At 47.7% G+C, this 24,116-nt stretch overlaps 1 protein-coding gene across 1 annotated transcript in view; it reads left to right on the top strand.

The window, feature by feature from the left end:
* The window catches only part of LOC126530535 (uncharacterized), a 35,353-nt gene extending 30,105 nt beyond the window's left edge, over window positions 1-5,248 (top strand). The window contains exon 4 of the mRNA XM_050177807.3: window positions 4,042-5,248. Coding sequence (XP_050033764.1) covers window positions 4,042-4,416 — 375 coding nt within the window. The 3' untranslated portion in view covers window positions 4,417-5,248. The remainder of the gene's footprint in view (window positions 1-4,041) is intronic.
* Window positions 5,249-24,116: the final 18,868 nt, after the last annotated feature.

Raw genomic sequence — 24,116 nt, 5'->3', positions numbered from 1 at the left:
TCAAGCATATATTCACTGGGCCCCAGAGGAAATCCGTAGGTACCAAGGTTGTATAGTCTTCTCTCGATGTGAATCCGGAGATGTTCTTCGTTGACCGACGCCGTTCATTAGTGCTGTGCAGCACACAAGCCCTTGCGGTCTTGACTTGACGACGAGCCAAAAACCTTAACATGCACTCTTAGAAGCTCAGTGCGACGGAGATTACATGCTTCTTAATGGAGACGGAAGAGTCGCAAGATCGGCAGCACGACCAACAGAATAAATCTCTCAAGCTAGTATGAAAGCAGCGGGAGGGCGTGTGTCACAGAATTACACTGTGCTTGCACAATTACCGCTGTGAATTGCATCATGCACTTTCTGCGGCGGAGCAGCCGGCGAACAAGAAAGCTTTTCTAAAACTTTCGAGAGTAGGAAAGAAAGTGTGAAACATGATGGCAGGTTTCCCCGTGCCTCCTCGGAGCAGGTGGGAGAGGGGAAGTAAAAGCGAGCCGAAGATCGTGGCACCCATGACTACAGCCTGTTGAGTCGTTATACGCTGCCAGACTCTTCGGCAGCGCCGAGTCTGAAGGTGATCCCGAGAATGCCATTCGCGTCTTTCAACAGCCACACTTGTGAACATTGCAACGTCGCTCTCTACGAACGCTTCACCGTAAACGCAAGCGCTGGGCACACTTGTTCAACACCCACAGGGGGATCTTCTCTTGCTGCTGTCTTTGTTCGTCTTTGCAGCGTGTACTGAACGGAAAAGAGATCCAAGAGCCACAAAGCCAGACTGTATGTTTAGTGACGCCTGCTCCAAGCATGATCACACTGCACGAGTGCACCACACATGAAACGCTCTGCGAAGAAGAGTAGTTTAGCAACCACTTAGCGAATTAATTATTTTAGCCTGCACATTCGTGCAATTATTTCGTAGGATGTTGGTAAAGCTGCAGCCGACAATTCTGCGGCGCAACACATTGGGTACATGGGCTCGGGCTGCCGGTTACTGGAGCATTCTTTGCCATTTACACCCAGTCAAGCCAGCAGAAAGAGGAAGAGGGGGGTCTTCAGACGTACACGACACCCCCCAACTGGCACCTGGCCTCTCCCCTTCCCCTGTTACTACGCCACTGCCAACGAGTCACCGAGACCACAGATGTTGGAGGCCAAGTGACAGGTGTCATAAGTGAATGTTTGTGATGTTATCAAATTCGGTGCACAGAGGGGAAGGGTGAAAATGTATAGAAAGTGGTGGAGAAGCTGTTGGTCTGTGCAGATGTGTCTCGCATACTAATTTGAGAATAAGTGATGGAACAGGTCTCCTGTGATGGCTTCTATGTGTGTTTCATTACTGTTGACACCAGCACAACCTAACCTACGCCTTCTGAGTGGTTGCCACTGGGGATGACTCATTTTGTGACATCCACCGGCACCCACTTATAGAGAATAAGACATTGAAGATACAACGTCATTGACTGGGAAGGTCAAGCTCCTCACGTTTGAATTATCTTTTGTCACTGTTTTAAGGTTATGTAACAATTTATGCATTATGTTTTTTCATGTTATGTAGATGTGCTGTCCCAATATTGCAAGGACAAATTCAGCAAAATTACTAAGTCAATCACAACTGCCTCCTCCAAAAAAGACTCACAAATTATGGTGCGAATGAAGCAAGTTTTACTGCAAAGAGCATTTATGACATGGGAAGTTTCCCATGTTGTAACTGCTCTTTGCAGTAAAACTTGTTGCACTCGCACAATAATTTGTCGGTGTTTTCCGGTGGAGGCAGTCGTGATGCTCTTAGCATGTTTGCTTAATTTGTGCCTGCAATATTGTGACAGCACAACAAACTATGGTACAAGTGCACTGAATTTTACTACAAGTAGTTACGACATGGAAACACAGCTGATAATTTACATTCCTTTGCACAGTTGTTTGTTTGTGGCACTCTGGTTCATACATGGCACAGCGTGGCACAGAAAGAGATATGCGACTTAGGATCAAATCAATGCTTGTATGTTTGGAAGCCAAGCACTCCCACAGCCACACTATGGCTGCTTTCCACAAGGGAACAGATTGTACTTGAATTGAAACCCCACTGGCTTCCGTCAGGTGTGTCTCGTGCACTGCACCACAGCATCTGGCTATGCATCGCATTTATCGAGAAGTGGTGCCTCTGATGTTGGTTCATGTGCACGAGCTTCCATTTACTTTACTGGTTTTTGAACCTACACATGCTTTCTGTGGCGATACGTGGGTTCATGAACAAATGGGCAAACATACGTGGAATATACTACTTGCAAAGATTTGACAGTTGCACTCCAGACTTCACTGTAATTCGGTCTTTGTTTTCTTACTTCCCATCTGGAGCACTAATGACAACTCCAGAATTTTTTACTTGTGCTGGTAACACTGTTCGAATAAACAAAGATGGCTACGACATCCAGGTGCTGGCTCATGTTGCTCGTTTATGGTGTTGAATCGAGGTGTTTTGTCGAAGCCAAAAGGGCCCTTGCTGCCAATTGAGTGATAAGATAGCTCGCCAGCTTAGGCAGTGTCAGCAGTTATAGCGCCACTGTGGCACTAGCGACACTGTCTATAAAAGCTGCTGTTTCCTGATAATAAAGGGCTTTTTGGTTGTTGCTTGTCGAAGTGGAAGGACGCACACTTCTTTCCGTCTTGTCACGACACAAACGTGGTGTCACAAGTGGCGCCCGCCGATCTGAGCCACCATGGCTATCGGATGTCAGACTAGCTCTGAAACGAGGATGCTGCGGGCCCATTAAACAGTGCCAGACGTCGTGCAAGCCACTAAATACCTTACAAGGAAAGATCAAGTAAGATGGCTTTGTTTCAAATTGCTCCACCCGAGCCATTCAGCTTCACGACACCCAACGACTGGACCCCCTAGAAACTGCAATTTCTTTGCTTCCGAACTGCGTCTGGACTATACGGGAAGCCAGAAAAAAGTCAAGTAGATGCATTGGTGTATCTAATGGGACCTCAGATAGCTTCACATTCAAGCAGCAGCTTGGGATAATATAAACTGGAACACCAATGCAGATCTAGAATCAGTGGCAATGTTAGTTGGGTGGCTGTGAATGAATTGGTGGAGAAAATGCTGTCACAGTAATGGTACATTTGACTGGTAGCTTCAGAGCATTCTGGCTGTGCTACAAAATTTGGTAAGTGTAGCATTAAAGCTGTATTACTAGAATAAAATGGAATAGTAGTGAGTCTGGCTTCATTGCCACTACGAGAGCCCACTTATACCTCTGCCTTATGAGAACATTTAATGACTTTTGTATAAAATGACTTGGATACCGTGCGCTGCTACATAACAGCAGATAACGTCATTTGCAGGCGATAGCAATCGCAATGTAGAAAGCACACAAGATTCACAATGCCTGTACAGAATGTTATTAAATATATGTGTTTTTAAGAAAAATTAATTTTCAGCATGATGGTATTCATGAACAAATCTTATATGTTTTTTGTGCTTGTGCCGATTGGACTTACAATACGGCGCTATACATGGCCAAGAATGCACTTGGCAATGCTGCTGGGAATGAGAATGCTGAAATTTTTAAGTTCAATTTCGGGTTTAAAAAGAAAAGAAAAGAAACGAAACACTTAGAAATGAAAACATGTTAATTGTAGTGAATTGTTTGCTTTTTATTATTTTATTTGGCTGCGGTGAGTGTAGTCATTGAGTACATAAACGCATTCTAATAATTAGTATGGTTAACTTGTTCGTTTCCAGAACTCCTTTTCCTCTAGTGACATTAACTATCCCTGTGTAGCAGCCATTTAATGACATTAAATGCAAATGTCATTGGATGCAAATGATATTAAATCTTATGGTGTGATGGGCATTATGCTCACTCTATGTTTATTTAGTGTCTAACATGACCTTTTAGTGTTTCCAGAGCACACTTAAACAACCAGTTGAATGTGCTGCGAGTGAGTTCAATGCTGGAAGAATCTGTGCCAGGGCCTCTTATATTTCTTTTTTTTTGTCTTTGTGGCATGTACGTATGTCTGGTTGAATGCACCCAGGAGGAGGAAGAACCAGAGGTGGAGGAAGAGGAAGCTGAGCCAAAACAGGAGGAGCTGCAGCAGCAGGAACTCGAGGACGATGAGCCGGAACTGCTGGCTGAACTGGCCGCCATGGGTGACGAAGAGCAGCAGATGAACCGACGGGCCTTGCGAAAGCGCAAGAGCTCCTCAGCAATTGACCAGCAGCTGCTGCTCGACAGGCTGCATGAACTGCACGAGCAGCGTGAACGACGAAGGGACGAGCGCGAGCGTCGTAGGGAGCTCAGGCATGCCGAACAAATGAATCTGCTCCGAAGAATCCTCAGCGTGTTAGAACGGCAGCCACTTACAACATCAACTGCTAATCGCCTACGAGTGGCTGCAACCCACCGGTGACACTCGCTATCCACCAGCTGTGTGTGTTGAAATTAATCTGGGCACTAAATTTATATTTTGCTGATGTTTCACCTTTAAAGAGGATGACAAATGAACTTTGGCTGGTGGAGATTGAAAGTTGTTTGTTGGTTGTCATGTGAAGAAGCATGACAAGTTTTCTTGGGAGAGTGTTCTTTTTTATGTTGCTAAAATGTATTTTACTGTTGAACCTGACCAGATGTGTCAAACGGCTGGCACCACTCTGACTGAAAGCAAAACTAAACCTTGCTTATTATTCTATGACTAAATGGTTTCATGATAACTGTGTTTTATTGGCCTCAGTGCTACTTTATCTCAAGCCACATGCAGCTTGGTACTGAGGCCCACATAGCTCAGTGGTGAAGCTAGCATGGCTCAGTAATAAAACTCGAAGGGCAAAGTTGGCTATGACGAACAGGGTGCTGCCTGCAGGTTTATCTCAATAATGCACACATAGGCAGCCTTTGGGGCACAAGGACTACTGTGTTTATTCATTGAAACTGCTCTTATGCAGTTCTTTCTAGTCAAAAAATATGTTTTTCACACCTTGGGTGTCACAGAAAAAAATCATTCCTTGTTTCAAGTGCATTAGATGCATTGTGGAAACATTTCTGTGCTGCCTGCCTTTAATAATGCTTTGAATGGTACTATACTGACACTGTGTAACACTATTCAAAGCATTATTAAGGGCAGAGAGGTTGATGGATGTCAAGCAGCAGAAAATGCTGTGGCTTTTGTTCTGCTGTTGCTGCAACAGGCACACTTTTGTTGCTACAGGGAAGGTCTTTGTAAATAAAGTGCTATACATACCATACGACATGTTTTCTTGCTTGTATGCATGTATAGATGGGCCTCATTTTCCTGGAATGCTCTTGGAAATCTCGGATGGGTCGAGCAACATTTTTACAGTATTTCGCGCCTCCTTGTACTTTTTCACATTGAGTTGCCAACTGTTCTAGGTACAAGTGGATTGGCTAAATAGCCAGAGACAGCCAAGCATGGAGTGGTACTAATGACATAGACATTAGTACATCACACCTTCAATATTGTGCCTACCTATTTGTAGGACAATGCTGCTGCAGCGTTGGGGTTTTCAAAGGAACAGGTATGTGATGCCACAGTGAAATGTGCATTGCAGGCCATAACCAATTCCAAAATTAGCTTTAGCGTAACTATTTCTCTTCCTTTGTCACTTGGTGAGCTAGCATTTGCCTTTCCAAATGCACTTTGACGTTGTGCTCATCGTGTTCTTCGTCAAGTGCTGTGCAGTGCCTCTCGGCTGCAGCAGTCGCTGCACTTCATCAGTGTCAGTCATCGATTCCCAAGCTACAGTTTCGTAATTGGATAACTTTAGCATCCACTCGGAAGACAGTAAAGTGGAGGTGTGCTTTTGCAAACAGCAGGTCTGCCTGCTACACCTGAGTGACAGTACCATGACAGGAGCCAGTATGCTGCAGCATAATGGCTCCTGAGCACCAACATCCACATAAACTTCTTCCACTGTTCATTTCATTTCATTTCATTTTATTTCCTTAAAGGCCCCATTGAAGGGGTATTACATAAGGGGTGGGTATATACATACATAAAAAAATTGAAGGCCATATTTTTATTACAGAGAAAGATAATTTGTTACGGTGTTTAAAAATGTGCTAGGACAGGTTATGACTGATTTCGTTGGAAAGGCCGTTCCAGTTTGTTGCTGCACGAAAAAAGAATGAAGACGAAAAAGTGACAGTGCGTGTACGTGGGCTTGTGTACGTTGACTTGTTGCGGGTGACCGGTGCGGCTGGATATGCGTGCCGGGGGGAGAATGTATGGTGCTTTGCCAAGTGAGCTGTAAAAGAACTTGTGAAAAAGACAAAGACTAGCAATGCGACGGCGAGATGCAAGCAATGATAAGCCGTATTCTGTTTTTAGTGCCGATATACTGATGTTGTAGAAGTACTTAGAATGATTAAATCGTGCAGCTCGATTTTGAAGCGATTCCAGTTAATTGATGAGATATACTTGATGAGGGTTCCAAATGGGGGATGCATATTCTAATTTCGCCCTGACGAGAGACTGATAGGCTAGTGATTTTACATGTTGGGGGGCGTGGTGCAAGTGGTGTTTTAAAAACCTGAGTGTTTTGTTAGCAGATGAAATGATGTTCATAATGTGCGTTTCCCAGGTTAAATCACTACAAAGGGTTACTCCGAGATATTTGTAGGAAGGAACTAATTCAAGGTTGACGTCAGCAATTTGGTACGAGAAAGCAAGTGGATTTCTGCGGCGGTGGAAGGAGACAGTCTTACATTTGTTAGGGTTTAGTTCCATTAGCCAAAGGTTACACCATTCCTGTACACTTCGCAGGTCGTTTTGAAGGGACGTGTTATCGGAAACGCTGTTAATTTTACGATAAATTACACAATTGTCTGCAAACATACGTATGTTAGAAGATACATGCATTGGTAGGTCATTAATGTAAATTAGAAATAGTAATGGACCAAGGACTGACCCTTGGGGTACGCCTGAGGTTACAGGGGTAGAGTCAGATGCTTGATTGTTGACAAAGACTGCTTGTGAACGGTTACTTAAGAATTCTTTAATCCATGCTAAGATATTGGTATTCAGATGTAATGCGGCAAGTTTTAGTAGTAGACGCTCATGAGGAACTTTGTCAAAAGCTTTGGCGAAATCTAGGAAGATGGTGTCAGTCTGTAAGTTAGAGTCAAGGTTTACATGCAGGTCGTGAACGAACATAGCTAGCTGCGTTTCGTAGGAAAAACCTTTCCTGAAGCCATGCTGCGCAGGATGAAAAAAATGGTTGGCATCAAGGAAGTCCATGATATGTGTGTAGATATGTTCAAGGATTTTGCAGGGTACACTGGTTAATGAGATGGGGCGATAATTTAATGGGGAGTGTTTGTTGCCCGATTTGTGAACTGGAACGACCTTTCCGTGCTTCCAATCTGGAGGCAGCACGCCTGTTGAAACTGACTGTGAAAATAGAAGACAGAGATATGCTGCACAAATATGTTTAGTGTTTTTTAGAAGTTTAGACGTAATGTCGTCCACACCAGCTGCCGATGAAAGTTTGATATTGTCTATGAGGGATGTAATGCCGGATGGAAAAAATGTAATTGGTGGCATGGTACATTGAAAGTTCACATGAGGAATAGAAAATGACATTTCAGGTTCTTGTGTAAAAACTGACGCACAGGTTGTGTTAAACAAGTGAGCACATTCAGCATCGGTTAGGGAATCGCCTGATTCATTTGATAGGGTGATAGTTCGCATGTCCTGTGGGCTTAAGACCTGCCAGAATTTATTTGGGTCGTTCTTAAGCATGTTCGGCACATCAGAATAAAAGAATGAGCGTTTGGCATGAAGTATGGCTTCCAGATAGGCAGTTTCAGCGGCTTTGTATTTTTTCCATGCGTCAGGGGTGTTACGGGACTTAGCTGCTTGGAAGAGACATTTTTTCTTGTTTTCTAATCACTTCAGTGCTTTATTGAACCAGGGTTGTGCTGAATTGGAATGAATGCTAATTTGGGGAATGTATTTACCAACTAAATTGTTTAGTTTCTCTTTGCAAATTTGCCAATTTTCACCCATGGTATGACAAGGAAAGGCACTTGCAAAACTGGGGTAAAATTGCGTTAGTTCATGATTAATTTCTTCATAATTGCCCTTTTCATACAAGCGAATAGTCTTTTTAACAGTCGGGGTGAAAACGGGTTTAATTATGAAGTCTACATGAATGACTTTATGGTCACTGATTTTGGGAAGATGCGCGATGGATGACACGCTCCCAGGATTACTTGTTAAGACAAGGTCTAGAATATTTTGGCAGTTATCGGTGACACAGGTTGGTTCTGTGAGCACGTCAATCAATCAATCAATCAATCAATCAATCAATCAATCAATCAATCAATCAATCAATCAATCAATCAATCAAATCTTTATTTCCAACGACAGTTGGGGGTCCCTTAGGCGAAAAGCGGTAGTAACACCACTTGAAAATACCTAAAGGCCCACGTACATGACAGCGGTATTACGATTCATACGTTTAAAAACAAATTTACAGTAATCAAGTAAAAAATGCAGTTCAAAAAAATTAAGAAGAGGTTGTGCAAATACAACAACGGAACAATAGAACAAATAAAGTCAATATATAAGTACACTCCAGAACAGTTGTACATTATAGTTGAAATATTCAATGTTCACGTGAACACACATCATAAAATGACGAAAATAAACGTTACAAAGAGTAATGAAACATACTTGATCATGTTCGGGCAGTACAAAAGACATTAGACAAGAGTTAGAAAAAATTCACGCATTTCTTTTTTTGTAAACGTAGAAAAGTTGGCATCTTTCTCTTCATATTTATTATGTAGAGATGGCAGTGTGAATCTAAGAGACTGCAAAAAATAGGTCGTGCGGGAACGAGGAACAAGCCACTTGTCGGTGCTGCGGGTGCGTGAATCAGTGTAACGCATGCCTATATTAGATAAATCTTTAATAAACACTTTGAATTGTTCGTTTGAAAAGAAATAAGCATACATTAGACGAAAATCGAACATGCGTTTCACACTGAATATTTTATAGCTGGTAAACAATGTAACTGTAGAACTATTGTGCGGGACGTTTGCAATATACCGAAGTGCTCTTTTCTGCAATAGGTGAATTGTATTTATGTTACTAAAGGTTGTGGTGCTCCAGACTAACAGGCAGTAATTTATATGGGAAGAAAACAGAGCATGATAAATCTGAAGTTTAGCATTTTCTGGAAGAAAGTGCCTACATCGTGACAGAACACCAGCAGCATGTGATAACGATTTAGTCAGTGATGCAATATGACATGTCCATGTCATATGAGCAGAAAAAGTCACGCCCAGAAGTTTATGTTTCTCCACTATTTCGACGGGTATTCCCTCAAGCGTTAATGATTGGTTCACGTTGACTTCAGTGCCTCGGGATCTGAAAAAGACAGCTTTTGTTTTTTTTGCATTTATTCGTAGGCCATTAGCTGTAGACCATTGCAGCACATCTGAAAATACACTTTGAGTTCTCGCAACAATTTCAGTTGGACCTTGTCCAGAAACAAAAATACTAGTGTCATCCGCATAGAGCAGGAATGAGGCGTCATTGTTTATCTTAACAATATCATTTATGTAGATATTGAAGAGCATTGGTCCTCAAATGCTTCCTTGAGGTACGCCACAAGAAATGGTTTTAGAAGATGAAAAACAGTTAGCAATTGAGATAAGCTAAAGTTGAGGCATACCTCAAGGAACTCGTTCGATTCCCTTTATGTAGCCATTGGTGCAGGTCGGTTTGACCAATCGATATTAGGAAAATTAAAGTCCCCAAATAGAATTACATGCATGTTGGGGCGTTTGGTGCTTATTTCGCTTAAGATGTTATTCAGTTTGAAAGAGAAGTCTGGAGTACTATGAGGGGGCCTATAGCAAATGCCAAGTAAAATTGAATAGGGTGCGGCATAGCATTTAAGCCATAGGATTTCAAGATCGGACATAATGTTAACAGATGTACATGATATATTTTGGCCTACGGCGACAAGTACCCCTCCCCCCCTCGTGCCCCTGTGATCGTTTCGGAAGAGTTGAAAATTTGGTAGGTCTGCGAGCACTTCACTGTCTGTTACGTCTCCTGTAAGCCATGTTTCCGTTAATATTAGAAGGTTACTGCAAGATGATGAAACCAGATTAGAAATAATGTCACGTTTTGGGATGAAGCTCCGTATGTTAGTGAAAATAGCGGAAAGGAACAAGTTTGATCGCGGGGCGGGCCGAGGGTGGGAAGGCACATGTTGATGACTGGGCAATTGCTTTGATATTTCCTTAACAGATTCTGTGGAATGGTCAAACACGTATCGTTTGGTACGTATATGTAATGTTTCGAAACGGAGAGAATAGGACATGGATTTTGATTTAGCGAAAGCGATAAGGTTTTTACGAGTAATTCTGATGGGCTGAGGGAAAACTTCTCCGACGCTGAAATTGCTTCCCTTAAATTTAGGGCCATTAGAAAGTAGAGACTCCTTAGTTTTGAATTTATTAAATTTTACAATAAGTGGCCGAGCACGGCCTTCTGTATGGCGTCCAAGGCGATGCACATGGTCAATATGGTTGGGATCAATGACAAAGTTCAAGTGTTCATTGCAGTGGCGGATGACGATTTTTTCAGATTCTGCAAATGTTTCTTTTGGGTTAGGATTGGAGATGTTATAAAATATTAGATTATTACGGCGTGACCTGTTTTCGTTATCCTCCATCTGTGTAGCAAGGCGTGCGATCTGACCTGCCATTTGGGTGGTATCTATTCTTATGGTATCAAGGTCAGTTCGTAGTGTTGAAATGGCTTTGTAATGTCTTTCTAAATCAGTCATGCGTTTACTTAAATCCGATAGGGTTTTGTCTGTTGTTAGTAGCTTGCTTTTTAGGTCTAGTACTTCGGTAGTAAGTTTTGACTGGCCAGAAGCTAGCTTTCCTAATTCAGACATTACGTCTTCAATACCGGGAGGGCCAGGGTTAGTTTCTATATCACCCGACAAAAGCAACAAAGACCGTATGACAAACACATTCGATAACAATTGTAGCGCAGCACCATGGGCTCGGTAGCTGTATTAGGAAGTAGTTGCTGGGTTTTTTCCTGAAAGAATGATGCGTTCTACTGACCTGCATGGCGAAATACTGCGGATTAGTGGTCTGCGCTGAAGCACAGCCACCGAGCCCACAGAGCGCGGGGGATGACAGGGCCGGCTTTATAGCTGACGTAGGGGACGATGTTGCTGACGATGGTGTGTTCCATGGTGAATGAGGATTCAAAGAAGGTAGCGATGGCGCTGTTTTACATGATGAATCGGTCGTGGCGGGAGCAGACAATCACCAGTCCTCAATTATGACTTCCCGATAGCGCTACAATCTTGATCTGTACTATGAACATAGTTTCTTGGTGCCTCAGCTCTCCACCTTTTCTTTTTGACTACACATTGTAAATTCATAAAATTTGTGATTGCATCACTTTATTTCCATTCTACTCTGCTCATTCTGCTTTTAAAACAATGGTGTTTTCATGCTTCTCTTGAGTCTTTTAAATTAAAGCTGTTAAGGGGAATTCTATGGCAATTTTTGTGGGGTGGCATGGTCATTATCAAATCTTGGCCAGTTAACAGGTCAAAACGCAGCCTGCATCTTGAATGACAAAGTTTCATTAACATATTTGTCCTCAACTTGTTCATTTCATGGCCTTTATATTTTTCATATCAGCGGCATGCAGTGCTTTGCTGGTTTCAAACTGATGTAGTTCTAAAGTTCGTGTGATATTTTCTTTACTTATTAAATAGACAAAATACATGGAAGCATTGACATCAGTCATGTTGGGCACAATTTTTGGCACATACGAGTATAGTATTTTATAAAAAAATACATATTTTGCTTGTATTGACAGTGCGTAGTGTTCAAGAATTCGTTTGCAGCATCTTTGGCAATGGCAATGCAGTTATCATTCACGTAGTTGATCCCTAGGCAAATTGTTTAAGAGGGAACTTTAGCTTGAGCCCAACTCTGACGCGGCCTATTCAGATACATGTAAAACGCAGAAACGCTTTTTTAGATAATTCCTGAATCACTTTTAATAAAATTTGCCGCATTTGAGAGAGTAAGTTAAATTCTAGTGTCTGTTGGAAGCGGAATTTCGATTCAGGGCCTGAACATTGTTTAAAATATTTTGAAAAATTCGAAACTTCGAAAAACATAGAAGCACAAAGTTTACAAATTAATAGCTCTGCATCAAGAACAGATATCGCGGTTCTGTAAACAGCATCTGTTACACCATTCAAAGTGGACAAATTCGATATGTCTGTTTGTATCTTACGTGAATTGGTTATGTTATGTACAAGGGTTCTGCAAAAGCCGTATTTCCATAATACTTAATTTTTTTAGACTCATGTGTAACATATCAATTTTGTCCACTGTAGATGTACTGTTATGTGCAATTCACAGAATTTTTATATCAATTTTCATTGCTGATTTACAGAGTTGTAAATTTCATTGTTTCATTTTCAGAAAATTTTCGATTTTTGCCACTTTTCAATAAAACATTGACGACCTAAATCGAAAATTCGAAAAAAAAAACAGTCACTAGAATTGAAGTTTTTCTTTTAAATGCAACAAACATCATCAAATTTGGTGCAGTGGTTGCTGAGAAAAACGAATTCTCCTTCTACATGTATTTAGATAGGAGCATTTGACCTAATGTTTCCTCTTAGGAGGAGGCCGAGCTCTGCAACGTGAGCCCCCCCCCCCCCCCCCCCCCCCCCGGACGAAATTTCTGGCTACGCCACTGCTGTGTAGGGATATTCTTTATGCAAAAAAAGGTGAGGCGTTCGTGTTGTCCACTTTTCTTGTGTCCTGTCTGCACGCCTCACCTTTTTTGCATAATGAATCCTTTCCAACTAGCTCAGCTTTCTGTCGTTCTAAGGGATATTCTTGTAGTCGGAGGGCCCAACGACCGAGCCAGCCAGTAGGATCCTTGAGCGACGAAAGCCAACAGAGCGCATGATGGTCTGTGATTACTGAGAAGGGCTTACCATATCAGTATGGGCGGAACTTTCAAACAGCCCAGGCGAGAGCAAGACATTCGCGCTCGATAATCGAATAGTTGCGATCTGCAGTTGTCACGTGCCGGCTAGGGTAGGTTATAACGCGGTCGAGTCCGTATTGGCATTGCGATAAGACGACGTCGATCCCACAACCTCTGCCATCGGTTCGGACCTCTGTAGGTGCGGGCGGGTCAAAGTGGGCCAACACCGGTAGATTGGTGAGAATCGTGATAAGGCGTGAAAATGTGGCAGCCTGAGGGGAACCCCACGTGAAAGGCATGTCTTTCTTCAGAAGTTCAGTGAGTGTTCGAGCGATTGCTGCGAAATCTTTCACGAACCGTCGGAAATAAGAACAGAGTCCCACAATACTCCGGACGTCTTTGACAGACTGAGGTACAGGAAAAGCCGTTACTGCTCGAACCTTCTCCGGGTCAGGTTTTACTCCGGAAGCATCGACGAGATAGCCTAGCACTGTAATCTGTCGGCGCCCGAAGTGGCACTTCGATTAGTTTAATTGGAGCCCAGCCTTGCGCAAGACGTCAAGGATAGCTGCGACGCGCTCAAGGTGCGTCTCAAATGTAGGAGAAAACACAAGGACGTCGTCGAGGTAACAAAGGCAAATTGACCATTTGAAACCTTGAAGCAGAAAGTCGATCATCCGTTAGAACGTGGCGGGGGCATTGCATAAACCGAACGGCATAACCTTGAATTGGTAGAGGCTATCATGGAGTGACGAAAGCGGTCTTTTCTTGGTCTTGCTCATCGATGGAAATCTGCCAATAACCAGATCGAAGGTCGATGGACGAAAAGCATTTGACACCGTGAAGACAATCAAGAGCGTCGTCGATTCGTGGTAAAGCGTAAACGTCCTTTTTAGTAATTCAGTTGAGCTGGCGGTAATCAACGTAGAAACGCCACTAGGCAACTTTTTGACGAGCACGGTCGACCGGCGACGCCCAAGGACTCAACGAGGGCTCAACAATACCTCTGGCGAGCAGCTTGTTTACTTCCTGCTGAATCACTTGCCGCTCTGCCGTGGGCACGCGATATGGTAGGCGGTGAATGGGAACTGCATCACTAGTGTTTATGCGATGCTTAACAAGGGACGTCTGACCAAGTGGTCGATTGTCAGTGTCAAATATGTCGCGGTAGGAAAGCAAAAGGCGATATAGGGCGACTGCTTGGTCAGGTGCGAGGTCCGGAGCGACCATGTGACGTATTGGACCATAGAGGTTCAAGGCATCCTGCGGGTAATCAGGAGGATCTGGAGACGTGTCGGCTGCAAAAGCAGAGACGTGGTCATCTGTCACTGACCGGAGCGTGGCCACCGCTATGCCTTCAGGTAACTCTCTTCGTGAAGCCAAAATTGATAACGGGGAGACACATGCGATTAGTGGCAAGGGCTACAACGGAGTGTGGCACCGAGATGTCGCGCGCCAGGAGGACATCATGAATAGGTGCGACAGCATAGTCGCTATCAGGCATGGATGCTAGATCAAAAAAGCCCATATTACAGTACAAATTAGGACATTCGAAGATAGTAAAAAGCGGTATTGCGGTGTCTTGCCTTCGGGTTCCTTTAGTAAAATCTTGTTGCCGCCGAATAAAAGAAAGCTTTGCCAATCAGGTAACAAGATTAGCTTCAGTGAGATTCCCAGAACAAATTATAGTCAGAGTGGCCGAAAAGGTAATAAAAATAGTAAAGGGTGTACAACCCACAGATTCAAGGAAAAGGCTAAGCACGAACAAAAAGCGCCTTGCAGTTGTACCATACGTCTATTATATTTCCCATGGGCTAAAGAATGTTGCCAGCCGGTATGGCGTTGAAGTGGTTTTCAGCGCACCTAACAAGGTGGAAAAACTGTGCCAAGCTGTTTCCAATAAGTTAGACAATAGGATAAAAAAATGCAGCTGCGGTCTAAAAGACGATCAAAAATTCACAAAATGCAGAAAAGGTGTTGTGTACCGGCTTCTGTTAACCTATGGCAACATGTACACAGGACAGACCGGTCGGTGCATAAACACCCGTCTAAAAGAACATGAACGTTCTCTCGGTAAAGAAAACCATTCGCACTTGTCGAACCACTGTACTCTATGTCATTGTGATCCGGTATTTTTCGACACTGACATTTTTTTTTTCAGATAAAAACAAACTAACACGTTGTGGGGTTCTCCTCCGTGCTCTTGGGACAAAGGAACGACAACACAGTAGTGCAAACAATCACAAGGGCATTTATTGTACCTTTCATAGATCAATGCCTGCTAGCCGAGTTGCCATCCACAAAACATGCCGATGGGCGCGCGACAAATCTAGAAGTCCGACTTACCGCGACCTGATAGCGAGCAAATATGTTCGCCCCATGCTGGATCCCAACGCCTGGTCGTTCGCGCGTGTTGTCACGCGAACGATGTCCAAGGCGGCCACGCGAGACGGTCTCGCAGAAGCATGGTCGGCGCACGCGCGGTACGGCACGTCCGTCCCGCTTGCTTCCCGAACCCAAAGAGCCAGCGCCTAGTCTACCGGCGCCCAAGTAGGGGCCGCCTGTTGGCGGCGTTAGCAGCGCAACACTCACGCCATCTCTCGCACTGCGCCCCAACCACATCGACCGCCGCGGGCATCATGCAGACCACGCGGCGAAGCCGCACTACAGGAGGCGCGCTATGCGGGAAAGACATCAGGGGAGGCGCGAGAGTCGCACATCCCCACAACGTGAAATAACAAAAGCATTTCATATCAAAAAGTGCGCTGAAAAATGCATAAGCCAATCATCGATTGCAATAACTGAAAATGAATTTGCTTTTTTAAATACTGGTTGAACCTTCTTATTCTGTTTTTAATCTGTTTCTGTTTCACTGACCACTCTTGTTGCACATGCTCAGCGTTGACAGCTGGGGTATATATGTTCTATATCTTTACGAAAATAAAATAGTTGTGAGTAAGCGCTCGTGTGTCCCCCTTCACTGTGTCCTTGTCAATTGTGCGCGCTAAATATTTTACTACAAATGGGCTTGTCGTCCGGAGTTCTCCACTCGGCAGGGTTGCGGTATCTGGGAGGCGAATACCGATCGCCGTGAGGCGGAGCAGTCGGGACCGGTCGGGCGTCTGGTCGGGAGACGGAGCAGGCAGCAGGAAAACTTAGGTTTGCAAATTCTTGCAGCACAACTGCCTGAATGAGAGAGATAGCTGGGGTTGGGTCGTCAATGGTGGGACCAAGTGGACGTTGATGGAACGGCGCAATACTTGCGGCCTCGAGCTCGCGGCGGACAATACGTGGGACGTGCTCATTTAAAGGTGGTGAAGCGGTAAGGTCAACGCAAGGCGACGTCGCAGCCGTGTTAGGGAGCCGGGAGAACTGTGGAATGGCCCGGCGGCTTTTGGCGAGCTCAAAGCGGCGGCATTCCTTGACAATGACGTCGATAGTGGACACATTGTTGAAGACCAACAAGTTTAAGGCGTCGTCCGCGATCCCTTTAAGTACGTGACCGACTTTGTCAACCTCGGCCATTTCCTCGTCGACTTTCCGCCAAAGTGCGAGCACGTCTTGTATGTACGAGACATACGATTCAGTAGAACTAGACTGAACTCGGGTGGCAAGCTCTTTTCTAGCAGCCAGTTGCCGACTGATGGTGTTTCCAAAGAGGTCGATGAGCTTCTCCTTGAAAGCATCCCAGCTAGAGATCTCGTCCTCGTGTGTCCGAACCAGACACGAGGAGACCCGCCCAAGTAGAATAGGACATTGGCTAGCATAATGGTAGGGTCCAAGCCATTGTTTTGGCTAACACTCTCCTACAGGTTGAGCCAGTCCTCAACGTCGACATTATCTTGGCCGGAGAATATGCCAGGATCGTGGGGATTGGTAACCATAACGTACATTGTTGTCGGGGTCGCAAGAGTAGAAGGAGACGAGGCGTCGTCAGCTTCACCTCTTCCACCCCACACAATATCCCTCATACTGTCCCTACTGTGGAGCAAAGCCCACAGTATATCATTGCACCTAGGAGTGCCCACACCTTCCGGGCTACTCCCCTATTCCTTCACCTTCCCCTTCCTCCTGGGAGACTGCGCTGACCAGCTCAGACCCGCAAGAACAGCGACGGCTGATCCGGCGGGCACGCGGAGTGGCGCGAGCCAATGGGGCCCTGAACTAAGGGCTCCACCCTACGAGGAAGTCGCCCAAACTCATGATAAATAAATGTTTTCTCTCTCTTCCGCCCAAGTAGAATAGGACATTGGCTAGCATAATGGTAGAGTCCCAGCGGTTGTTTTGGCTAAGACGCTCATACAGGTCGAGCGTCGACATTATCTTGGCCGGAGAATATGTCAGGATCGCGGGGATTGGTAACCGTAACGTAGGTTGCTGTCAGGGTCGCAGGAGTAGAAAGAGACGAGGCGTCGTCACCGGAAGCCATGGCGGAAAGCAGGATGGTGTGGCCGCTGCGCAGCTCCGCGGCGAGGACGGGGAAGGCACCCTTACCACAATGTTACGCAAAGGACGAGTCAGTAAAAGGAGCAATTATTTACAGGCTATATTTACAACAGCGGTTTGCAGCGCTGACCGGGCAGATTCACAGCGCGAGCCCAGTTCGTTCTTCCTCCTCTCTTCTCGAGTGATGGCGCCCACGCGCCTCGTTCAATCAATCAAATATCACACGCGTGTAGCAATATTGTTACGCGAACGAAGGATTAAGACTGGAGACTGGAGTTCAGCCGACAGCTTGAGAGCCAAAGAGCGTTTGTCGTCTTCGTGGGGGTGCCCACGTGCATCGGCCACAAGAAACACGCAATATGCATGTATCATTACCCCTGGCGGCAGAAGCACCGTCCCGGGGAGTCTAAATATCGGTGATAACCGGAGAGTAATATGGCTTGAGGCGTGTGACATGCACCACGTGAGTGGAATTTGGGGCAGATGAGGCACTGGTACTGACTGAGGCGATATCGTAGGTAACTGGAGTCACGGCCCGCAGCACTCAATATGGGACTGTGTACCGAGACAGGAGTTTTTCTGACAGGCCAACGTGACGAGTCGGGGACCACAGGAGCAGCAGAGATCCAGGCGAAAAGTGGACGTCTCTGTGTTGGCGATCCTACAGGCGCCGTTGCTTGTCTTGAGAGGTCAGGAGGCGAGCGCGGGCAATTTCGGTGATGGCATCAAGTGCGTACTGTTAGATATGGGGCTGTTTCCTGAGCCCCCTTCGAGTTCCCCAGACCACATCGAATCGCACCACAGCTAATTGAGAAGCGCAGAGGCGCGCACGGGCAAACAAGTTGAGGGCTCCCACTTCGTACGCCGCCGGTGGGGCTATTCAATGCTTGACTCTGCTAAAAAGCGAAGGGATAGCCCGGCATTGTTGCAAGTAAATTGGGTCCCGAAGCAAGACGGCTGTAATGCGCCGTGACAACCTGACGGCTGTAATGCGCCGTGACAACCTTCTGGCTGTAATGCACCGTGACAACAAGACGGCTGTAATGCACCGTGACAACAAGACGGCTGTGATGTACCGGGAAGGCCTGGCAGCGTCTCACCGGCCGCATTTGAAGAGAGCATTGCACCACAGCAAGGCAAGGCCGCGGGGAGCCGCCGGGTGTGACACCACCGCACGGGTGCCTACCATTGGCCGAAGGTGGCGTCATCTGAGCGGGCTCTCCCATCGGCCGAACATGACGCGCCTTCCAGAGATCGAAGGGCTTAAAAGACGCAGACCGAGAGCATTCCAGGGATTCGAGAGCAGTCCCTGATTCATCTCTCTCGAACTTCTTGCGACGGGCCGCAGCGTCCGAGTTGCTTCCGGCACGTGATGACTGTACGACTGTTCACTGACGTCCCACTGTAAATAATGTAAAATAAACCTTCCCAAGTGTTTTCATCGCAAAGTCCGTCCTCAACTCCTACAATACTCGCTGGTCTGTGCTGCGGCGGATGCAAGGGATGCGTCCAGTGCCAATGTGGGTTCTCGGCCGAACAGCAGAAAAAAAAAAAAACGGCGAATAACCGGCAGTGTCGTGATGCGAAGAATTATACGCAAAGGTGACATAGAATAGGGCAAGGTCCCAATCAGTGTGGTCGGACGAGACGTACTTTGCAAGCATGTCTGATTCATACGCTCAGTGAGACCAATGGTCTGTGGATGGTAAGACGTAGTTAGCTTGTGCTTGGTGGAGCAGGACTGCAGGATGTCGGCTATGACTTGAGAAAGAAATGTCCGACCATGGTCTGTGAGCAGTTGGTGCGGAGCACCATGCTGCAGAATCACGTCGCGTGAAAGAAAATCGGCGACATCTGTGGCGCAACTTCTTGGAAGCGCTCTGATGATGGCGTAGCGCGTGGCGTAATCTTTCACCACAGCGACCCACTTGTTGCCAGACGTGGATAGAGGGAAAGGGCTAAGTAAGTCCAAGCCAACGCGAAAGAACTGCTCCGAAGGAATGTCGAGCAGTTGAAAGCACCCGGCAGGGAGTGTCAATGGTGTTTTTCGGCGCTGGCATTTTTCACAAGCCACAACGTACTTCCGGACGGAGCGGGCAAGGCCTGACCAAAAGAAGAGTCGGCGAATCCGGTCGTAGGTGCGGGAGACGCCAAGGTGACCTACCGTTGGTGAATCATGAAGTTCTTGGAGAACAGCTGACCGGAGGTGCTTAGGAATGACGAGGAGTAGGGCAGCACCGTCGGGGCGTGCATCGTGGCGGTATAATACACCATGCCGGAGAACGAACAGGTGAAGGGACGAATCAGAAGGCGAAGGTTCCAAGCCGTCAATGATGGCGCGCAAAGTGGCATCGCGGCGTTGCTCGTCGGCAACGTGTAGCAGCTGAGAAACGGAGAAAACGCAAGCGTCGGTATCGGGGTCAGGGTCGGCGGGTGGTTCGTCCACTAGATAATGTGATAAACAGTCTGCGTCTTAATGTAATCGGCCCGACTTGTACACTACTGCATAGGAATATTCTTGCAGCCGCAGAGCCCAGCGACCAAGCCGGCCGGTAGGATCCTTCAGTGAGGCAAGCCAGCAGAGCGCGTGGTGGTCAGTGATTACAGAGAAGTGCGTGTCATACAAGTACGCGCGGAATTTGGAAACAGTCCAGACGAGAACCAAGCATTCACGATCTGTAATCGAATAGTTGCGCTCCGCTGCTGTGAGGAGGCGGCTAGCGTACGCGATAACCCGATTTTGACCCTGTTGGCGCTGGGCTAAGACGGCTCCGATACCGTGACCACTGGCATCGGTACGCACCTCTGTAGGATAGGACGGGTCAAAGTGGGCTAGTACAGGTGGCGTAGTGAGAGTGTTGGTGAGGTGGGCAAACGCGGCAGTTTGAGCGAGGCCCCACGTAAACGGCACGTCCTTCTTCAGAAGGTCAGTAAGAGGTCGGGCAATAGCTGCGAAGTCTTTAAGGAAGCGTAGGAAGTAGGAGCTACAAAACTTCGGGCGTCTTTGACAGACTGAGGTACAGGAAAAGACGTGGCAGCACGAATTTCTCTGGGTCTGGTTGAACACCGGAAGTGCCGACGAGGTGGCCCAGCACTGTAATCTACCGACGACCAAAGTGACACTTCGAGGAATTTAGTTGGAGCCCAGCCTCGCGGAAGACTTGAAGAACAACTGATATGCGCTCAAAGTGTGTCTGAAATGTAGGCGAATATACGGGAACGTCGTCTAGGTATCAGAGGCATGTCGACAATTTGAACCCTTAAAGCAAAGAGTCCGTCATACGTTCGAACGTTGCTGGGGCGCTGCACAGAGCGAATGGCATAACTTTGAATTGATGTAGACCATCAGGAGTGACGAACGCGGTCTTGGCCTTTCTCATCCACAGAAATGTGCCAATAACCAGACCGCAGGTCTATTGATGAAAAGTAGTTGGCACCGTGGAGACAATCGAGGGCGTCGTCAATGCGAGGCAAGGGGTACATGTCTTTCTTGGTAACGCGGTTTAGATGACGATAATCTACGCAGAAACGCCATGTGCCATCTCTCTTTTTAACAAGCACCACGGGCGACGCCCAAGGGCTCTTTGAAGGTTCCATAATGCCTTTGGCAAGCATCTTGTTCACTTCATCTTGAATAACATTACGCTCTGAAGCAGAAACTCGATATGGTGGTGGTGGTGAAAAACTTTTATTGATGAGAAGGCCAAAAGTAAAAACAAGTTAAAAAATTAAAAAGCAGCGTTGTGGACGGCCTTCAGGCTGCCGGTTGTGGCGTCCAGGCCATGCCTAGTCGCGACGTCCTCCGCCCAGTTCACCAGCCGGAGTTGGATATCCGGCTCGGTGCTGGACAAAGCAGCCTCCCACTGCTGCAGATTGCTTAGGCGCCAAGAGGCAGGGGGCAAGTGTGCCGGACAGGAGAATAGGACGTGAACGTAATCGGCGCGGGAGCCGTCACATAAGCGGCAAGCCGGCGAGTGCGTCCCGGGGTGGAAGAGGGCAAGACGTGCGGGAGTAAGATAGGTATGGGCCTGAAGGTGGCGCCATAAGTGTTGGTGGGGCTGGGAAAGGAATTGGTGCGGAGGGGGGAAGGTGAGACGAGAGAGGCGATAGTGCTGCGTGATATCACGGTACGTGAGGAGTGCGTCGCGCGTATCCATTCCCGGCGGGGACGGGCTTGCTCGGTCAGTCGAATCTCGAGCGATGGAATTGGCCGCCTCGTTACCAGGATGGGCCGCGTGAGCGGGCACCCAGATGATTTGGATGGGGCGAGAGGGAACGGTATCGGAACGCAAGATTCCGATGGCCGGGTGTGCCACCCGTCCAACCGCGTAGTTGTGGACCGCAGGTTTGGAGTCGCTGAAGATGTACTTCGCGGAGGTTTGCGTGATGGCAAGGGCAATAGCTGCCTCCTCGGCCTCGACAGAGGTAGAAGTGTAGACTGAGGCAGTAAGAGTGGGTCGGAGAGAATTGTCAGTGACGGCAAGGGCATGTGCTGGGTAGCGGCGGTACGGGGCAGCATCTACGTAAGCCACGGCGGCCTGCCGTTCGTACTGACGCCAGAGCGCGGAGGCTCGCGCTGCTCTACGGGAGGGGTGGTGTTCGGGATGCATATTTTTAGGGAGGGGATTAACGGTTAGGAGGGGGAAGACATGGGAAGGGATGGGCAGTGATGTGGGAAGAGGAATAAGAGGGGAGAGATTAAGGGTGGAGAGAAGAGCGCGACCCGGGCGGGTGCGGGAGAGACGGAGGAGCTGGGCCGTGCGATGGGCCTCCGTCAGCTCCGTCAGGGAGTTGTGGACGCCCATCGACAGTAACCGAGCCGTCGACGTAGATGTGGGAAGGGACAGGGCTGACTTATATGCGTGGCGAATGAGGCTGTTGACTTTGTCTTCCTCGGTACGAGAAAGGTAGAGATACGGAAGAGAATAAATGAAGCGGCTGAGAACAAAGGCCTGGACCAGGCGGCGGAGGTCGTGTTCGCGCATGCCGTGGTGGCGGTTTGCAATGCGGCGTATGAGGCGGACAGTGTGGTGTACAGTGTTTGTGAGTCGAGTGATGAGGGTGGTGTGCTTGCCATTGGACTGAAGAAAGAGTCCGAGGATGCGGAGGGTAGAGACGAGAGGAATGGGTGTGCCGTCAAGGTAGACGGTGAGTGGAGAAGGCGACAGGGGGGCCATCCTCCCAGGCCGAAGGAGCAAAAGCTCCGATTTGGTCGGGGAGCAGCTCAACCCGATGGCCCGGGCGTGAGCTGCTACCGCGTCCACACCTGCCTGTAGAGCGGTCTCCATGTCGCCAAGATTGCCGGTGGTCACCCAGAGGGTGATGTCATCGGCGTAGAAAGCATGAGACAGAGCTGGGATAGCTCGTAAAGCACGTGCCAGCGGGAAGAGGGTGATGTTGAACAGAAGAGGGGACAAGACAGAGCCTTGGGGGGTACCCTTGTTGCCAAGGGAGAAGGAAGGAGAAGAAAGTGGGCCGTATGAGATTTCGGCTGTGCGGTGGGCGAGGAACGCAGTGACGTAAGCATGGACACGGGGTCCGACACGGAGGGAGGAGAGAGCGTCCAGGATGGCGGTGTGGTGTACATTGTCGAATGCTTTAGTAAGGTCCAGCGCCAGGATAGCTCGAGTGCGTTTGTGGTAGGAGGGGTGTAGGACATCCTCGGAAAGTTGGAGCATGACATCCTGGGTGGACAGCTGGGGACGAAAACCGAACATGGAGTCCGGATAAAAGTCATGATCATTCAGATAGGTCTGGAGGCGGGCCAGGATGACATGCTCGAACAGCTTGCCGAGACAGGAGGTGAGAGAGATGGGGCGGAGGTGTTCGAGGGCAATAGGTTTGCCGGGTTTGGGGATGAATGAGACACGTGCATGGGTCCAGGAGGATGGAAGAGTGCCAGCCTGCCAATGTGTATTGAGGAGATCAGTAAGGGCTTCGAGGGAGGGGGTGTCTAGGTTGCGGAGTACCTTGTTAGTGATGCGGTCCGCCCCCGGGGCCGAGGTGGTGCGGAGTGTGAGTAGCGCCGCACGAACCTCGCCCACGGAGATGTCTGCCTCAAGGTCAGGGTTTGGGGAGCCGGAGTAGGTGGGAAGCGGAGTAGGTAGGTCGGTGCAGAGGTAGTGGTCCCGGAGGGCCGCCAGGAAGTCAGTATCGGTGAGTGGGGAGGAATGAAGGAGATGGGAGATATCCTTGCGCTGGGAAGCTTTAGTGTGTGTAGGGTCTAGCAGCACCCTGAGAAGCGACCACGTGTCGCGGAGGCCCAGGTTGCCTGCCATGCCGTCGCAGGTCTGGCCCCACTGTTGTCTAACGAGAGAGGCGCAGTGCTCCTCCATGTCCAACGCGAGTCGGGCCAAACGGAGGCGCAGGCGGCGATTGTATTTCTGAGCCTGCCACCGGCGGTGGACAGCGTGATAGGCCTCCCAAAGGTGCAGCAGACGGCTGTCTGCCGTAGTGGAGTGTGGTGCTGTAGGGAGTGTGGATGTGGCAGTGTGGACGTCCGCCAAAAGGGTCTCGATCCAGGCAGAGAGATCGGTGATAGGAGCAGAGGAGGAAGTAGAGAGACGAGTGGAGCGAAAGCGGTCCCAGTCGACTATCTGGGTGAGACGAGTAGAGGCGCGAGCAAGGGAGGGGAGTGGGAAAGT

This window comes from Dermacentor andersoni, chromosome 4 (genome assembly GCF_023375885.2).
Source record: "Dermacentor andersoni chromosome 4, qqDerAnde1_hic_scaffold, whole genome shotgun sequence".
Lineage (NCBI taxonomy): Eukaryota > Metazoa > Arthropoda > Arachnida > Ixodida > Ixodidae > Dermacentor > Dermacentor andersoni.
Note: the sequence above shows the minus strand (reverse complement) of the source record. Positions and strands in the feature narration are given on the sequence as shown.